Below are 20,125 nucleotides of genomic sequence, written 5' to 3'. Positions count from 1 at the left end.
TTGGATGAAACTTCCTTATGGACTTCTGGTTCTGAAACAGCAGCTATATACAGCGTCTTCAGCTGATTTAGGTTCATGTAGTACTGATCACCCGTGATGTCATTAACTTTGACACAGCGCTCTGTCAAAGACTAACAAGCTCACAGACAGAGGACACATCCAGCGTTAAGGGGATTAATTCTTCCGTGAAGAACGGGACCTTGATATTGGCATGCTGTTGCCATGGTGATGGACGAACGCTAATCCAAGGTGCTGCAGGGTGTTGACACACATTTAGGAAGTTTATTTTTAAATTGAGACTCCACCCTGGCTGTCTAGAGACTTGTTGGAAAGATTATCGCTAAGGAGACTCAAGGGTAGGGGCACAGCACCGGGCTTGCAGTAAATATCTGTGGAGACGCGCCCATCGCTTCACAACGGACCCAGATTTAACGTTGTAGTGGGGAATGTAGTCACACAACGACTGGCTAGCGTTAACAGGTGCACCGTTACACCAGTTAGCTACACACCTGCACCGGTAAAAAAAATAAATAAATAAAATGAAGAGGTCCGGATACGACTACAGTACTTTTGGGACAGAAAACTGGACTTTTTTCTTTTAAGGTAACGTTAACGCTAACCTGAATCTCACCCAAATGTTTTAATGATGACGCTGCTTAACTAGCTAACTAGCTGGTTAAATCATTGCCTTGGCTACATAACGTAAGCTAACTTTAGCTAACGCTAGTTGAATATAACCAAGCTAATTTAAGTTTAGGGTTTGATAAATTCAGCAAACATTAAAATTAAAGTTACTGTACCAAATTAACAGACTCAGGCAATAGACTAGCTAATCGTGTTGCATGAAAATTAGCTAACTTAGTACTCCCAGCCTGTTGCTTTTTTTTAGTGTATTGATTTTTTTGATAGTTATTTGGCTAACAGCATTTGCAAATGTTATTCATGCTAGTCAGATTTCCTGTAACTAAACTTTAATTACCCAAAGCAAAGACACCTGTACATTTTTCAACTTGGCTATAAACCTGTTAATGTACTTATTTGGCTTATTTCACCCATTTTACAATAACATGTATAGCTAGGCATTTATTTGTTTGTATTAACTAACTAATATAACCTACTAACAGAAGTTATGTAACTAAAGGGTAAAGTGACGCCAGTTATATTAAATAGTGCCCCAAAGATGTATTTTAGAGCGCCAATCACAGCACATGGTGTATGTGTTTTTTGTTCACTATTTTAAGTAAATATGTTTATGTGTATATATGATGTGTTTCCAGATGTCAGACAGAAAACACATCTATGAGAAAATGGTGAAAAACAGAAAGATTAGAAGGCGTTCCAATTGCTCTTTGACGAAAAGCACCAAAGAGACAGACACCTCGACTGCAAGCAGCAAAGACCCGACTCCTCTGGATGACCCAGCTGACAGTGACATCCATGCTGCTCTTCCAGAGTCCCAGACCATTGGCCAAGGTCAGCGTGGCTTTCCAGATAGAGTCTACCTGCTAGCATCAGTCATTTTCCAAAATAACCATCTGGAGAAGCCTGCTGCTCACCGGTTGGTGAATTATGGTAAAGACAGAGGGATTCCATTACCTGAAGTCAGTGATGAGGAGATGCAATGCACAGCTTATGAGCTGGCCTTCAATACGTTTAAGTGTAAGTTTTAAAGTGACTGGTTGCCTGAAGCTGGTTGGATTTGTCATATTATTTTTCCTTTCTGTGTTTGCATGTTTATAAATATCTATACACTTTATACACTTAGATTTAGAGCAAGGACCTCAGCAAAGGATCTTAAGCAGCCCCTATTTTGTTAATTTCAGGTACACTAAATTGTGAATAAAACATATGTAATTCCAGGCAAACAAACAGCAAACAAATGAGAAATAAAATGGGGAATAGGTAGAATTAGATATTAGCTAGATTGATGAAGGGCAAATAGAAGAAAAAAAAATGCTTCGATGAACAGGGGGGAATTCTTTGTGATGCTACAAATCAATTTGACCCATAATCTGTTATCTGGGACTGAGGTGGGCTCTGTGTGGCTGAAGTCACAGGGGTGTGTAATCACCATAGTGATAAGAGAGACTGTCAGCGTAGGAAACTGGCTGGAATTGATTTTATGTGTTCCTAGTGGATGGAGAGGTCAGGTAGCAAGAACACTGTCGTAGCCATGAATTAGTTTCTTCATTCTTGCTATCCATCTGCTGACCCTGGATAAGCCTCAGGTCTACATGCACCACAATTAATGCAGATCACTTCAAAATATCTGTCATAACAGGCCCCAGCACCATGTTACTATAACCTATATTAGTTTTATAGCTGCAGGTCATGGTACTTACATTACTGAGTGAATCGACCAGATTGCTAAGGATAATAAGGGACCACTTAGAGACCTTATTGCAAGGACACTCTTTTCATCCATCACCCTATTTTTCTTTTTATTAGAGTATGCCTGTATACAATAACCAAGATGAGGAATTTTACTGTAGGAACTATAAGAAGTTCATTTGCACAAGAGTAGGAACTTGAGTTGTACTTAGGGAGAAAAATGACCTGTTTGAGCTTATAACAATTACAGTATATTGCATTTCTTGTTAAATTAAGTCCCCCCTTTGTTCAGCACTAATTTCAAAGAGAAATATTTCTCTGTTGTGTCAGTGCTAGTGCATGTTAGTGCAGTTTTTTACATATTAGACATTTCTGGAACCAATTTATTGGTAGAATTTGCAAATAGTATAATATAATACTGATATCTTAAAGAATGGATGGGTAGACAAACTGCCATTAGGTAGTTTTCATACTAATAAGAGGATTAATACAGTCTTTTTCTTAATTGTGTCATTTTTGGTATGGACCCTGATCTGCTCAGGTAATGAATTAAATGAATTAGAGATGCCCTGTGTCTAAGCCTGTTTGCATTGGTACAGTGGGAGTATGTGCATAGCAATTTCTCCTTACATATTGTTGCACGAATAGAGCAGCTTGTGCTGAATTTGTTGGTGACTTGCCTCAACTGCATATGTATTTTGGTCACATGTTAGATCCTCCACTTGCTGTGTGGTGGTGAAATTGGGTACACTTGAAGTGACACAGCCTGGAAGCCAATGATAATCTCTCTTCTTGCTCCTCCTACGAATAGCCTGACTTTTGGTGCAGGAATTGATTTGCTAGTGACATGCACCCATGCTTGCCTTCACACACACACACACACACACACACACACACACACACAGGACACATCATTCGTGTACTGTCTTGCAATGAGTGCACCAAAATTGAGCTGAGGTCAGTTGTTAACTTAAAGAAGAAATGCTTTAGCAGCAAAAAACATGCAGGGCAAAATGCCAATGAGCTCTGATATCGATCTTGTGATTATAAGTCTTATCTGTTCAAAGCAAAAAAGTCGCTCAGTAAGCTCCATATCGGTGGCTGAGGACACAGACTTGTCTGTTGCTGTGACTGTCAGTCAATACTAAAATATGTAGTGAAAGTTGGTGATACAAATTTCACACTTTTATAAATAAATCCTTTTTCAATTCCTTTCTCTGCCCCTCCTTCTTTTATACTTCATTCTGAATGTTTCTTTCATATCTTCAAGACCTTTGTCTTTCTTTGACCTGTCCTATCTCTTTGAAAAACCTTTGTCATATCTGAGCGACTGTCTGCTAAATCACTGACCTAGAGGCAGTTTATGTAGTCATGGTTTTATTTCTTGTTGATTGATCAACACTGTGTTCTTAGTGCTTGATGAATGTTTAGATACTGAGGCATGTAAAGTAATTTTTGTGTGAATTTTTACTTGTAGAATATAGTTGATCTTGTAGCTGTCTATAATAACAGCCTTCATCTTCTCCTTCTCCTTCTGCTTTTCTTTCCTGCTTCCCTCTTTCTTTCCACTGGCCACTGAGTATTTCTGAGTCTTTGTTCATAGTGTCCAACTGGGCAACCAGATGCCCTTGTCAAATGGCTGTGGCTGTTGTATTCTGTGTGTGCTTTGTGTTAGGGTGGATTTAGAGCATGGGAGATAGAAAGACTGTTTTTTTTTTCTGTCCTCTACCACAATCAGAGCAGCTACCACCAGTATGCCTCAGCAAATATTAAATTGTGCAGGTGCGTAACATGTGAGATTGATTTGCCATTTAGTCCAAAGGTGATTGTGTAACTCATGGCACCAACCTTTTTCTGGCTGGTCTTCTGCTAGATTAATGTGCAGTCGGGTGCACTGATGTGAAACACTGTGAGACAAAGACCTGGCTGAAAAGAAGAGGGGCTAGCATTCAGGTCTGGCTCATTCAATAAGGATTTGTTTGACTACAGTTACCATCAGTCACTACTCATTGTGTAATACCTGGATGGAAGCCACAAATCATGCAACCTTAACAGGAACTAGTGCCTCCTGCTGGTGTTGGACAAAGTCTTTGTTAGACTTATTTCAGTTCTCTTTGCTTTTCATACTCTGGAGTCAGGAGCTCTTATTTTCAGAATTATGTCACAACTGGACTGTGTCTGCACATATAGCAGAATTTTCTCTATTTTATCCAACCTCTTATTTGTAATTTATACTATGTGGTGTAATGACTTCCAGACCCAAATGTCAAGGGGTTGGGGAGTGGTTATCTACTCAGAGCTTATCTTTAAGACCCTCTGCAGTAATGGCCAGTATTGTAAACCCTATTGACCTACAGGAGCTGTAAATTAGACCACTGTTGATGATATGCCTTTGTTTCTTCAATTAAAGATAACCACCGTTACATGCAAACATTTATTTGTATACTCAACTGTCTGTGTGTGTGTCTATGTGGGTGTACCTGGATGCAGAAACGTGTTTGCCCTCCCCTACACACTATCCACCCAGCGTGCATTTGGCTGAAACCCAGAGTAAAGTTTGGCATGATTTGTGATGTTGTGATTGGTTAACAGCAGCGCCTGGGGTTTCCATGGTGTCTCAGTGGGTGGGCTCTTTCCTGGGCTTACCTCCTGCTTGCAGCTTAAGATTTATGTCTGTGAAGAACAAGAATTGACCACGAAAGTAACCGTGCACGTAGTAGACACACGCGTACACACAATAATGCTAAGACCATGGAGTTTCACATTTAGACAAAAACACGCAACTTGTCTGCAACTTTTATTTACTTTTTGGCATTAATATAAAGAGGCTTTTACTTCCCTAACAAAAACCACATTCATGTTAGAGAATTTATCCTTTTTCCCATTTCTAGTATGTAATGAACAAACACTGTACCTGCAAAGTGGCTTATTCTAACTGGTTGGTGTTGCCATCTTTCTGTCTACCCCAAATTAAAAAAGGAGATAAACATTAGGGGAATTAGGTATGTGTGTTTGTGTGCACATACCCCCTTCTCTGTAGTTATTTTTTTAGACTTTTTCCTGCTTTTGATAAATAAGGTCAAGCAAAGTTTACATGTACATGCCAACAAGAAAAGGAAAGCTCTAAAGAATGAATAATTCCAATTTAAGTTTTATAATACATGATCTATCTATGTAACATAGAAGTATAAAATAAAGGATCATGTCCAGTCACCATTGCATCATGTGTAAATAACAGGGCTTAACAGGTCTTATTGACACAGTCTAATCTGCCATGAAATAGAAGTACTCCTCCTATACTTGGTTTCACTGATCATTTTTTTGGTGTAGGCTGTTTATTACTTCAGATATCATTAGCATTCATTCAGTGGCCTTTGATTTCACAAAGCTACTCACCACAGACACAATAAATGAAAGAAATGAGGCAAATGAAGAATCAGATGAAGTCTAATTAAGTGCCAAATACACATTTAATCACGGGAAATTAACAACCCTCCCCCTTAATTGAATTATCTTTTCAAATTAAATCACAACCGTTTTGGGGTGCCTCATAGAGCCTCTCTTACTCTTTTTCTTAATCTCTTTTCTCTCTTTTTTTCTAGACATGTTCTCATCATAACATATTGATTTCTTCTTCGTAGCACATTTTTCACCAGTTAATGGATAGGAGTAATTTCTTGTACCTCTATCTCCTCCTCAAATGAAATAGTAGGAATTGGTTTCTGGGGATAATTAGACACTGATATAAAAGATGGCACCAATATGCCTCATTATTACTCAGACACATAATTAGTAATAGAATTCTCCATTATTACATTTCCATCCTTATAACTAATCTTGTTTTACTTTGTTTCTACACAGATCAAGAACTGTTGGAGAACATCATGGTTCACAGCAGATTTTATCTAACTCAGCCAATGGTAAGTATGCTCTTTAAGAGCAATATTTGTAATATAAAAATAGTCGAAGAGAAGTAAACATATTTATTTCTTTAATGTATGTCAACATTGTGTGACACAGGGTCATTTCTGTTATTTTAATTTGCTGCTTAATAAAAGAGAATCAGAGCCGATACCATTCTGAGAAGGCTAGGGTGCTATTCCTTTGTTTATTACTTTCTTTGTCTCATGCAGTTTTTCTGAACTCTTTCCCCCCAGTGCTTTGTCAGTGCCTTGGTCAGTTCTCCAGTATTCATGTTCTGCTGTTCATACTCCACATACTTTTTGTTCTGTTCTCCAAACCTCTAACCAGTAACATTAATATCGACGCGTCACACTATTACACTCCTTTCATCAATTCACAAAACACCTTCTGTCTTTTATATTCCTGATCCTCACCTTAATTCACGACAGTCATTCCCTTTGGAATGGCACATCTGAAAGGTACTATGTGGCAGATTTTGTCTGGCTGTGTGTTTTCCTTTATCACTTTTCTCAAACAAAACACCCCAACAATTAGTGATGCAATCAAAATGCTGTATCAACCCTGGGGCAGTGTGTTTGGATGTGTTGCCTGAGTGTTTTCTGCATCAACTGTACATCTGTCTTAGAACGAGAACATTATTAGTAATACTAAGGCTATGCTGCATAGTCATAAAAAAGATGTCCAGCATAGCCTTGAGCCAGCAGCTATTAGACAGTGGGAGAATGCTCTGCTACATAAATACAGAGGTATCCTCTGGAGGAGATAGGCACGTAATTTTGTCCTACTTTTAATATACCAAGTACTGTAAAAGTAGATGAAAGGACCTGCTTTCTGCTGTAGCTGCTTCTCTGCCAGTCTGGATTGTGATAAAACATGTGCAGAGCTAGTATGTGTGCAAATAGATGGTAGAGGAGAAAGGTAATGAAAGCAAGAGAAGGTGAATAGGTAAACAGAAAACAGCTGTTGTTGAAGGTGCAGGTTTTAGACAGCCACTGCCTACTTCAGTGAGGTTAGATAAAGATAGAGACGCATTAATGCACATGAATAAGTGTTTGCAAAGCAATCCCCACACACAGACACACAGACACACACACGCACACACACACACACACACACACACACACACACACACACACACACACACACACACACACACACACACACACTCATACTTGCACTGTAGCTTCATGAAATATGGCCCTGGCTGAAATGAATGGGTCTTCCTATGTGTTGGTGGCAGGTCGTTACTCTGCATCTGACTAGCGAGACAATAAAGCCCAGACACAATGAGACAGTCTTTAGAACTCATTCTCACCTCCTTTTACACTGCTGGCATCTATAAAGTTCAACCTTGATAGAGAGAGGTGAGCGAGAGGGATTAGGCAGGCTACAACGAGGGGTTACATGAGGGTACTGCAGAAAAAAATTAAGATACAGATGCCAGAAGAGCCTGAGGCGCATTTGATCACAATGGAAAGACAAAATTAAGCCTAAATTCTCTGGAGGATGGGAAAGTGTCTGAGTGAAAATATAAAATCTGGAGAGACAAAAATAAAACTGAAACAATCCTATAAAACTTAACTGCATTTAATGTTGCCCAAGTTGATCTACGGATTAGCAATAACTAATTTCTGGTCATGTAATAAAACTTAAAATTAGGCCCTTTCAGGTAAGACCTAATGTCATATTGTCTTAATGTTATAGACCTGGTTCTGAAGTGACAAATAGAGCTTGCATGTTTACTGTTGGCCACTTTCCCACCATGGGACACTGTTGCCAGGCAATTTAATGACTGGGAATTTTCTCACACCCAAGGGTTTAACCTTGGTAAAGGGCAAGTAGAACTTGTGCTAGAGAGTGAAGATGAGGATGGAAAAGTGGAGCGCCACAACCTATCTCTGAAACCGACCCTTCCAAAAATGAAATGAAATGCCTGTGGAATGAATAATAAGTGCTGACTAATTCCTTAACTGCAACATAAACCCTTCTAGCATTCTACCATCTCAGCCCATTAGCCCAATAGTGAGGATGTGGCAAGCTGTTGCTGCTGTGGAACACCATCTGCCACTAATGCCGCTGGTTCCCTCCTGCCCTCAGGGACAGAAAGGTGGAAAGAGAGAGAGAAAGATAAAAGTGTAGACATGGAAGGAAAGCGAGAGCGCTAGAGTGCTGAAGGAAGAGAGATAATTATAGTGACAGATAAGTGGGAGAAGTGGGGTCATGACAACACATCCTTGAGTGACTGTGTGTGTGTATGTGTGGGTGAGTGTCATTTTCTCCAAACTGGATAACCTAATCTCTAAATCAATATAGATAACAGTATCACTGCACTTTAGCCCTCATTAAGTAACCAAAATAAAGCTATCATCAGTACACTATTATAAAATGTGAGGTTGTTTTGTCTTGGTTCTATGTACATGTACATTTTTATATGTACCATATGCAGCTGGCTTTTGGGGTGTAACCACTCAATAAATAAAAGCTTGTTTAATTTAAAATGTTTCCATTAGGCATACAGCCTGCATTTGTTCCTTCTTTATCATTGTTCTCTTGTTAAAACAGACGTCACCAATTAATTGTACCTTGTTTTCATTTGCTCTAGCCAGATGATCAGATGAGCCTTGCTGTCGTCATTCTGTATGACTTCCAGGACAGGAAGTTCCTCCCGCGGAAACACAAGGGGAAGGAAGAGATCATACAAGAAGTTAGAGATGTGGAGAACTACCTCCTCAGGTAAGGAAGGAAAAATAAGAAGAATTGATACTTGGGGTGAAACTATAAAAGGGAGTACAAACTGAGAAAAACATATAAAGATGGTAAAAAGCGTGTTTTTTGTATGTGTTGTTCTTGTACTTAGATTTAAAACAAAGCTGGCAGCTTCCTTGGCCTGCTACAGGATTAAGCATCATCTCTTGTCCATTGAGTGTATCCTGCCAGAGAGTGTAAAGATGAAGCAGGAGCGATCAAAGCGCCTTCCGCTTTTCACATGGGTCAACACACTGAAGAGCAGGTCAGCTGAGTACACCGGACACACTAAAATACTCTCTTTCATACACAAAACTAGTATGAATACACGCTCACCCACTCAGAGGTTGATAATATACATCTGAACCTGTGTATAAATACACAAATGCATTATAACTATAAGTATAGTCTGTGTAAGTACCATGCCTACAGACACACACACACACACACACACACACACTTCTCCACACAGACCTTTAACTTGGGGTGCTGCCTAATGTTTTATGGGCCAGGTGCCCAGCTGACATCCAATTAAACCACCAGACTAGTGTGTGTGTATATATGTGTGTATTAGTGTAACTACGTGTTGTTGTGTACGTGCTAATGTGTGTTCTCGCAGACACCCTGACAGGCTGATTCAGTTAGGTGTAAATCCTACCGCTGTGGACAGATTCAATCAGCAACAACCCTCAGAAATCTCTGGGACTGTAAAGGTCACCTGTTGGGACTAGTGGTGTGTGTATATGCGGCCTGGTATTACTCATGCTCTGGGGACGTAAATCTGTTTACATAGTCACATTGTGGGGACATGAGTTCCCTTTGTGGACAAAAAGCAAGTCTGCAAAATGTAAATCATTAATTTTTTTAGTGACATGGTGGTTTAAGGTTCCCGTAAGGTTAGGGTGACATCGAGGTTAGGATAGCTGTTGGGGTCAGGCAAGTAGTTAGGGAAAGTCTCTAAGAAATTAATGTAAGTCGGTGAGTACATCCTAATTCCCTTGACTGCTCATTTCTTGCTCCTTGATCCTCGCTAGATCCAAAAGTCGTTCTGGTTTGACATCTTGAAGACTGTCCCAAAGCTCTTATTCCATCCTTCATGGAAGTCTTTTATGCTGTGACAAACCCCTTTATTGGCAATCAGTTGATGACTGGGCACTTTAGATGGAGGATCAGAGGACTCATGTCTCTAAAATGTGCTTTCTTGAATCCTCAAGTTCCTAATACATTATTACTATAAATCTATTATTAAACATTATTATTACTTATGATGACAGTCTTACTCCTTCTCCCACCTCTAACCTCTTTCCCTTTCTCCCTCATCCTGGGCTTTCGCTAATCTGCTCTTCTCTGTCCTCCCCTCTTCTGCTTCTAGTCATGATGAGGTCAGACATTTGCTGAGGAGTGTGGGCTTCTCGCAGGTCAGATCAGTTGAGCAGCTGGAGGGCCAGACCTTCTGCCAGGATCCTCACTGTGGGGATATATTGGTATTCCCTGCTCAACGTAAAGCTCAGCTATACTCCACCAAGTTGCTTAGCGACCGCAAACTCATCATCCAGGTACAAGTCACACAGAGAAAGCAGCCTCTTCTCTACCGACTTTAATATGGCTGTGGTAATCTGCCCCATCAATCTACTCTGATATTTATGATTTTGCTTTGGTAATGGACTTGCTCAAATTGATTATAAGACTTAGATCCCTATGCCAACTAAGATTAGTTTTCCCAGATACAAATATTTCACATCAGTTCATCTCATCTAACCATACTTCACTGTGAGCCATAAAGAATTCTCCAGTCTGTGAGGGGGAGAGCGGTTTAATCATTTAATTTCTACTCCATTAAAGTCAAGCTGCCATACAAAACATAAGCAGCACACAGCATCACAACACAATTAAATCAGATTTTCCCAGCAAAATTCAATAACATATTCAACACCATCGCCTAATTAATCACCTCTCATTTCTCTTCTCTCATATTTTATGAGTCTCCATCACACACTCTCTCATCTGTCTTTTTCAAATGCCCTTGTTTTTCTCGGCATCCTCCCTGGTTTGTATTTTCTGACAAACCCCTGTGATCTAGATGCTAACTGCAGAATCTCAACCCAACCCAGTGGATACATGTTCCACACTAAATACAGGGTACTTCACTGATAGAAGGACATCTCTGTTGTAATCTGACTGGGCTGTTATTCTCATTCATTCTGCATCTCTCTTTTGCTCCTTCTTGTCCTTCTGCCTCTGTTCAGTACCTTTGCAACAGCTGGTCCAAGCTCCCTAACCTTTTCCATCTATTCCTACCTCATTTCTATATACCACTATCATACGGTGGAACCCTTTCTTCTTTTATCGTAGTCTCTTTCTCATCTGAGTCTAAAAGTCTTAAGCTGAAATCTGTTGGCGTTTCTACCATACTAATGCTCATACTCAATCTGTATGTAGGATAAGTCCTGCAGCCTGGGTCCAAATGCAGTGTGCTCTGTGCTACCAGAGGAAGGTGATGTTCTTATGGTGGGCTGCTTCTCTGCCCTCACTGTCTCTCACATTGCTTCCCTAATTGCTGAGAAACACAAAGCTCACAGCAACAACCAGCCCAAAGTCTGCGTTTGTGTCAGCGATCGTACAGAAGCTCAGAGGGAGGAGCTGCAACAGGCCGTCTTCACCATGGACTGCAAAAGTAGGCACAGATTGGGTGTGACTTCTGTGTTAATTGTCTTTGTTTTCATCACTAAGGTTATCTTTGTCTTTATGCATCTTATTAAATGAAAGACAGTGGGGAAAGTTGAATATTACCTGTTGGCCTTTTCACACTGGTCCACTGTTTTCAATCACTATTTCTGGTAGATCAACTACAGCAACGACAAGGAACATTTAGAACATTGTTTTTGGTTAAAAATTGTTGTTGTTCGTTGTTTTCCCCATATTCCCTTAGACACTTAATATGCTGCCAGTATACTTTAAATCAGACATTGTCTAATGAGATTCCAGACTACATGTAAATATTATTTTCTAGCAGTGGCTGCCATCCCAGCTAGTCATAAGGGAAACAATTAAATGCATTTCACAAAGTTGATGTTTTTCTAATTGCAAAATATACCTTCAGGCATATTTTGTAAAAAAAAAATATAGCAAGACATGGTAAATAAACTTTAAGCATTCAGCAAATGTATGTTTTTTATTACATGGTTTTCATTATACTGTATATGCATCTTACTCAGATGTGAAGCTGATACCTGAGGTTTTCCAGTCTTTGAATGGTTTTGACAAGCGCCTTAAGAAAGTGTGCGTAATCCTCTTGACTCCCAAGTGTTCTGTGTCTGCAGTCAGCAACCCAGTTGAAATGATACTGCAAGAAAATGGAGGTATGTAGAAATCTATGCACACAGCAGGGCCACAAAGTGTTGACTTCAAAAGAACATGTCATGACCTAGTCCACATTACAGCCTGTTCTGTCCAAACAAAAACAAATAGAGATTTATTATGTTAGTTCCTCTTCAAAACTCAGGACACTATGTGGAAAGTATACTTACAACATACTGCAATTATGCAAATTTCTAACCACAGCCATCTTATATGCTACACATTCTTAACTCTAACCTGTCAAATCAGAGCCATCTATCTACTAGACATATGTGGTTGTCATTTGTATTTGAGTTGCTTAAAAATGAATCATACCTAACCACTCCACACACTCTAACAAAAAAAGTTAGAAAAAGGGATTCTCTTCTACTAAAAAGCTTCTGCATTTTCTCAGACACAAACCTTCTACAGGACTTATCCCAGGGATCCATAGCTCAGAGCAAACTGGAAGCTCTCGTGGCTCAGCAGAGGAAGGATATTGATCATGCTTTGACATGTGAGTGTAGAACCACCGGCTCTCATGTACTCATGCACACACACTTAGACACACACCATGTGATTTCAGTTTTGAATGCCCAGTCTCTCTCACCTCTCTGACACAATGAAGCTTATACCTCCTAATTATCTAATCCCGTACGCCATTAGCCTGAAGCCTGTGGTGTCCCTGGGAGATCGTCTGAGTCTTAATTAGAAATGCTAATGTTCCTCTGCACCGGTCAGCTACAGTCTGCTGCAGCATTCCTCATATTTTTTTTATTAACTGATTAGTAATTCTTCTTTTTACTGCATAGATTATGTACTGATCTGAACATGGCTGAAGGACCCACTTTAAGTTATGTGAAAAATAGATCTATAGATGTGTGCTGCTACAAAGATATTACAGATCTATTCTGCAATCAATGCTTTTATTAATTTCTGATTTTTTCATGAATGCATATTTAAATTAAATGGTTAAATTCACATATAAAATATATTTAAAAAAATAAACAGATTTTGCAGAGTTGTCTATATATTGTATCTTATACCATTCAGTTGCGTGTTAATTGGTGGCTGTGAGCTCTCTGAGCTCTTAGTGTCCTACTGTCTTGTGTTGGTCTGGTTTGTGTTCATCAAGCAGGTTGAGTGTTTCTGTTAGTGGCAATGAGAAGCAACACCTCTAATCACACTGCCATCGATTAGCCCTCTCATGTTTTTGCCAGTCTTAGATACTTTCTAATAAGACTGTTAATTAATGGTGGGTGTGTATTGAGTGTCTTGGCTCAGTTGAGTCAATGGTCTCATTTCAATGTTTTTACATCAGCACTACACACAGAAAAATCTCACACAGACCCAGACCATCCCAAGTGTGAAACGGGTGTGTTGCAGAGCCGAACGCCCGATTGACAAATGTTTCTGTCTCATGCATCATTCTCCTCATCTTTTTGACTCAGTTCCACATAGTTTACCTATGTTTAGTGCCACTTTGCCACATCTGAGCAGGTTTTATTTGTTATCAGCTTGGTGTTAATGGTATCTGTCTGGCTATAATTAGTGTGCATGAAAAAAAAATCTAAGCTCAAATGAAAGAAATCAAACGGGCGATAGACTCACAAATATACATGCCGGCAGCAGTTGAATGAAACAAGCAATGTACATACTTAAAGAGTCTCAGGAAATAAATATTCAAGAGAGCATTCTTCAAAGCTTGGTGAGGAGGATGGCTCAGTTTTTAATTGTTATAAAATTAGAGGAAGAAACACACTGAATGTGTATGTGTTTGTCTGTCTTCCTGGTTTAATTGAACATGAATTTAGGTTATTGTGGGGTGTAGTCTCATCAATAAAACAGCTCTATTTTAATTTTTTGATTTTATGAGACATAAGTACTGTATTTCAGGTTTATTTACATTTAAAAGTGCAATATAATTGCCACACATGGCTGTTTATAGGAGTATTATCTACAATCTGTTTACATATATACAGAATGTTGATACAGTGCACACATTCTATGTATAGTCCCTAGGGTGTCGGCGGTGGTGTACACCACCTGTTCATCATACCGAGAGGAGAATGAGGAGGTGGTTACAGGAGCCCTCGAACAAGCTAAGACCCGCTCCAAGGAGGAGGGGGAACCAAAACAGGCGCACTTCAGGTCAGCCTCAGTCTTTGTCTCTCACTACCCTGGTGCACTTTGTGTGCACTTTATGCATCTGTCTCTGTCATTGTTTTTTTTTTTTTTTTTTGTCTGGTTGCCTTGCTGTCTTTCAGCTTGCCATGGTGTTTGTCTGTCTCCCTTGTGACAGGCTTCTGTCAAAGATTCAGAACACCTCAGGCAGGAGCTGAAGAATATTCAGTAAAAATACTATCAGATGTACCATTTAATGTCTCAGATGCTGTGAAAAGGCAGACAAAAAGATTTTCATACAGCTTGCCTTCCTATGGACATGCATAATGTTTCGTGTGTGTGTGTGTGTGTGTGTGTGTGTGTGTGTGTCTCGTTTCAATAAGTTAAGGCTTGTTGAAGGCAAGCATTTCTGTGGACTTGAATCTACCAATGTTTACTCCTCTTTGCAGTAATCTGGCCTGGTGTGCTGGCAATGCTTTAGGCATAAACTAAAACAAGCAATGTTATTAGTAATACTGCAAGAATTGCTGGCTTTGCTTTTTACTGTACTGCCAAAATCAATACAGTTTGTAATCTTTGTCACTGTATGTTGAATATTTTTAGGTTATGTAGATAAAACACAACACATTAAAACATGACCGCAATAAAAATGTATAGACTAAACAATTCATTTTAAAAATCTGATTCATCATTAATTAAATTAATCATTACCTACAGCCACAATGCATGTTCATACTTTTCATACTATTCACAGCTGCCCCCACATGTATTTTTGTACACTGTATTTTTCTGTGTATGTTTTTAATCCAGGCTAAACCAGTCCCTATTCAGATCTGCTGACCATGTGGACGACCCAAAGAAAACGGAGCCCTTCTTTGTGCTGGAGCCCTCAGAACACAACAATGGCTGCTTCCTGGCTGTTCTCATGAGGGAGGTGAGCAGCATTAGATCAAACAAACCTTGTCTAGAGTCAATATTGAGGTTTAATCTTTGATTAAGAATAATAGTGACCACAAAGGAAGTGTAATGTACAAACCTGCATTGTTATGTATATGTATTAAAACACCATCACTGAGCAGCGGCCACCATGATTGAATGTTGAAGTCAATATAAATATTTTTGTGGATGCACATTTTTGTATTGGTGCTGGCTCCAAGAATTCTGTAAAAAGGAACTTCTCTCTTGAAATGCTAGGTCATATTCTGTCTTCATGATGTTAGCACCTACATGATCATTTCACTTTAAGCTGAAATTATTAAAAATCCAGTCCACTGCTGCTTTTGCTTTCAGGGAGTGCAGCCAAAGAGACAGGCAGGGACAAATTTAGCTCATTTAGCATCAGGCTCTGGCAAACTCTCTGGTCTCCAGTGAGAGAAAAGTTCCAGCATTAGCTCTGAACCTGAACATGGGCTTAACCAGCATGATACCACTGTGTTTTGGCTGGCTGTTCTAGGTTTGCCTGACAATTTGTTCAGTCCTTAAAGTGGTGCACACAGAGAGAACATAGATGAGCATGGTTATGATAGACACCTGCAGTACACACTGAGGTGAAAGGCTCCCACGTCCTTCACCCACTTTCTTGAGTCTTGAGAAACAGTTGTAAGTTTTACAGACTATCACAGACACAACACAGGGTCAAAGGAGTTTAATTCATAATCCAGGGATCTGCTAAAACAAGTATCCTTCAGGGTGTTTGTTTGTTTTATGAGTGGCAAAACAGAGCCCTTTCAATGATTTTTAGTTTGGGCAGAAAGACGAAGATATGCAAGGAACTCGGCTACTGAGGTTGAGATCAGGTGAAAATGAGTATTAGACTCTGTGACAGGTACTTGTTCAAAACCATGAGAGGAAAAAAAAAATCTGGGTGGAAAGAGATCAGACTGCTGAAAAAAATGGCGACAGTGCATCACAGATGCAGACGTCCTGCCCAATTCTAATCAACAATAAGTAAGAGAGTGTGAGATGTAGGAAAAGGTCGTGGGATGAGTGTGAATGAGTGATGAAATGTGGTAAAATCAGAAGATAGAGGAGGATATTGTCTAGGTCAGTTTTAGAAAAAGAAATCAGGTAAGTCAGGATGAGATAAGAAGAGGACAGGAGTGGGAAGTCAGCCTCAGAGCATACAAATTGATTTCAGGAATCTAAAACCCTTTAGGAGAAAACAAGTAGGAAGATTGGGAGAAACCGGATTTCGTCCACTCTAGTGTGTGTGTGTTGTTGTTCTGTATGTCTATAATTATGAATTACGCCTAAAAATTAGACACTGTAATAGTGTCTTTGTAGGGACTTGGGTTCATTGTCAATGGCAACTACTATGGCTGTCTGACAGGAGCTTCTGAAGCTTTACCTTTAATTAACGCTGATAATTGGGATGCACTTTGTCACTGACTCTGTAGTCTAGTCTACCTCACAGTCCACTATTTCAGCCAAATACATCTTTTTCCAACCCACTTTCATCCTCCTTTCTTTGTCAGTCCATCTCTCTTCCTCTCCTTCTTTATTATTTTTTGTAGGTGTCTGTGGAGAGAGACAGTAAGACCGTTACAGGAGCCAGTTCAAATTGGCTATAGGTGCAGTGTGTTGCAGTAGATCTTCAGGATTAGTTGCGGTCGTATCAGCAAATCTCATCAAGTCTGTGTGACCGAGTTTCCCCACGTCCTCATAATCCACAGCAAAGCCAAGTTTACGACATACTCCTTCACATTATGAAATCTCCTCTTATGCTTATGATGCCAGAGTGGGGTTATTAAGCCATTTCACCCCCACCGGGTGTGACAGAGCTCTCCCTCACTGTAGTGTCGGTTTCTCTCTGGCCATTCATCATGTTTTATACCTCCACAGATAGGAATGAAAAGATAATCAAACTGCTGTAATGGTCCTTCAAACAGGATTTTTTTTTTCTCTCTACCTCCAATAAACTCAGCTAATCAAAAGTTATTGTGGCACTCCGAAAAGCACCATAAAAACAGCAATTATATAAGCGTTTGAATGCTGTCTGGCTTACATCGACTGTCATAGTGGCACCTAGTAAAGTCTTTTATGAGCTTTCCATACAGGAACAGCTGGGGACAATAAAGACATTCAAGTGATGTGTTTCTGGCCTAATTTCCAGAGGAAGCGGAACACATCACAGATGGACTCTCCTCTAAAAGACCCCAACCGTTGAAGGAGAAATTTGGACAATACAAATATGGGATTCAGAGCCCTACACCTCTAGCATTGACTTTATTTCCTTCACTGTTTAGTGTGAGCCTTATAAATTCGGACATAGTTGCCAAGATATAATTTTGGAACAGCTAATATTGAAAAAGAAGCTCAAGCTCCAGGGTACGTTATGGCTGCTAAGTTTGGCAAGTTGTAGAAAGAACTGAGAGATTTACAGAGTACAGCATAGTTAGTGCAGATGGAGAGGAAGTAAGATTTAGAGGAGTGATGGGGAAGAAAAGGAGGCAAGGGATAGTGTCTGTTGAATAATTCAGCGCCCCCTGTCTGTATGAGTTAGCATCAATAAAGTTCAGGGTGTCCAGCAAAGACTGCATTAAAGCAGAGCTTCTAAAACATGTTTACCTGTGTGCATAGAGTATGTCAAGACACAGAGGTATATGCCTAAATGCACACTCGTCATATGAATATGCACACACCTGTGTACATAGGATTACAGAGGACAAACATATACACATTTTCCTTAAAGTGCAAGCAAGCACTTAAATCCACAAAATACGCACATAAACCCACACTGGCTGCATGTCCCCGTGGTGTGCATGCTGCTTGTGAATAATTCAGGTGTTGAGGAGAGCAGTAGGCTGCTGTGTGGGCTGGTGCTGAGACAGCAGGTGACCCTGCAGCCAGCAGCAAGGACATGGTGGCTCTCTCCTCTCCTTTACCACTATTACATATGGAGTACAGCACCTAGACCATCAGTTTTTGTTTTTTTGTCATGGTAAACAGATGTCTTTTTTAGTTTACTTTCATGAAAGGCTTAGTGCATAATATATATATGTAGATAAAGCATCATGTCAATATATATTGTACATTTCTTTTTGTGAAGCCATTAGAGTTCTCTAAGAATAATCAATGTCTGATATTTCTTACATGTGACTTTGGACTGTCACATGTGAGGTCATCTGGTACCTGGAATATCTGGCTATGTTTCTTTTTACAATATGTTTCATTCACCACCTCATTTTTCACCCAAACAGTCACTTAGATCTTAGATAAAATAAAACAGATCTTAGATAAAATAACAGATGTTGCTTTGTCATTTATCAACAGCCAGAGCCAGTTGCCAAAGAGGCACCTCATGAAGTGCTGGCTAGGGCAAATGCCAAAGGCATACTGGACAGGATCACCTGCAACCCGCCAAGCAGAAAACAGCACCACGGACATACCAACAGGAAGACAGAGACAGATCATGCATGCACCTCCCAGCCAAACATCTCTGTCAGTATTCAGTCAAAAAACCAGGAGATCAAGGGCAGAAACACTGCTTTGTGTGTACATCAGGAATTTACTAACAGGCAGCAGTCATCACAAGGTGGGCATGATTACTTTAGTTCTCTATCTTAATTTGTAACATGTAAATACAGAAAAGCTGGTGGTAAATATGCATATTTGCATTTTTGCACAGTGTTAAATGTGCTCTCCTTAAATATGAGAGTGATATTAATCTTCTCATCTCCAACCTCTTAACAAGAAAAGGCATATGTGTATTTTTCCTTGCCTTTACCATTTTTTGAATAGACATTTGAATAAATGGCCTCATTCTGACCTCTCATTTTGTCCTTAGGAAAACCCAAAGATCTGCAATTGCAAGCCTTAAAGAATACTAAGTCCAGCTCTTTCTCCTCTTTCAAACAAGAAACCAGCACATCCAGTAAAAGCATCACTCCTTTATACATTCCATCTTCCACCACCAGCATCACCAGTCTGCATCCCACCGCTCCTTTTGCTACCCCTGTTGTCCGTCCTCGTAGAGCTCAACATAAGGAGGTGCTGAAGCCAGTGGTGCTTGTCCTCCCTCCTGTTCACTTCCCCAACGTCTTTCCATCCCAACATGTCCGAAAAAGATTCAGCCCCAGTTTCAGCAACAACAGGTGGAGGAGCCGAGCGCAAACCTTACTCCTCTCACGCTCCAGCTGTGGCCTCTCCAAGGACACTATGGCAAAATCCTAGCCTCTGTTTTGGGCTGACAAGAACCATCACCGATACAAAAGTATTCTCTCTTGTGCCAAACGCTTACTTAGTCAGTATTATCGAAATATAACCCCAACATTTATGCACCGTTATTCAACTACCAAATCACATAGAGTACATGAATGAAAGTCACCTTAAATGCTTCTAGAGCCATTTCTACTGCCTTTATTACAGCTTCATTATTACAGTGTCTTTGCATGCCACAAAGAACAACCTTGCCACAAAATCTAATAAAAGTGCATATAGTCCAGCCTGAGCCAGTGTCACTTCAATGTCACTACATGATGAAAAGCTATTACACAGGATTGCAGTGACCTGAAAAATGAAAGGACAGGAAGCTATTCCTTTTTCTTTTGGTAATGCATTTATTGTCACAACAGATTACATTTACATGGTGTAGAGATGAGTGAAGAACTGAACTGCGATGATCTACAGCATTTCTCGTTTGTTTTGTGTGTGTGTGTGTGTGTGT

General features: G+C 39.9%; 1 protein-coding gene across 1 annotated transcript; it reads left to right on the top strand.

Annotated features, from left to right (window-relative positions):
• The first annotated feature begins 170 nt into the window (after positions 1 to 170).
• Positions 171 to 19,903, top strand: LOC113144785 (putative methyltransferase NSUN7). Its single transcript, XM_026331009.1, has 13 exons — positions 171 to 603; positions 1,278 to 1,659; positions 6,193 to 6,251; positions 8,858 to 8,988; positions 9,113 to 9,265; positions 10,373 to 10,556; positions 11,440 to 11,674; positions 12,216 to 12,359; positions 12,752 to 12,853; positions 14,352 to 14,487; positions 15,271 to 15,394; positions 18,733 to 18,994; positions 19,247 to 19,903. The coding sequence occupies exons 2-13, from the start codon at positions 1,278 to 1,280 to the stop codon at positions 19,630 to 19,632; spliced, it is 2,298 nt and encodes a 765-aa protein (XP_026186794.1). The 5' UTR covers positions 171 to 603; the 3' UTR covers positions 19,633 to 19,903.
• Positions 19,904 to 20,125: the final 222 nt, after the last annotated feature.

This window comes from Mastacembelus armatus, chromosome 10, assembly GCF_900324485.2.
Source record: "Mastacembelus armatus chromosome 10, fMasArm1.2, whole genome shotgun sequence".
NCBI classification, from domain to species: domain Eukaryota; kingdom Metazoa; phylum Chordata; class Actinopteri; order Synbranchiformes; family Mastacembelidae; genus Mastacembelus; species Mastacembelus armatus.
Note: the sequence above shows the minus strand (reverse complement) of the source record. Positions and strands in the feature narration are given on the sequence as shown.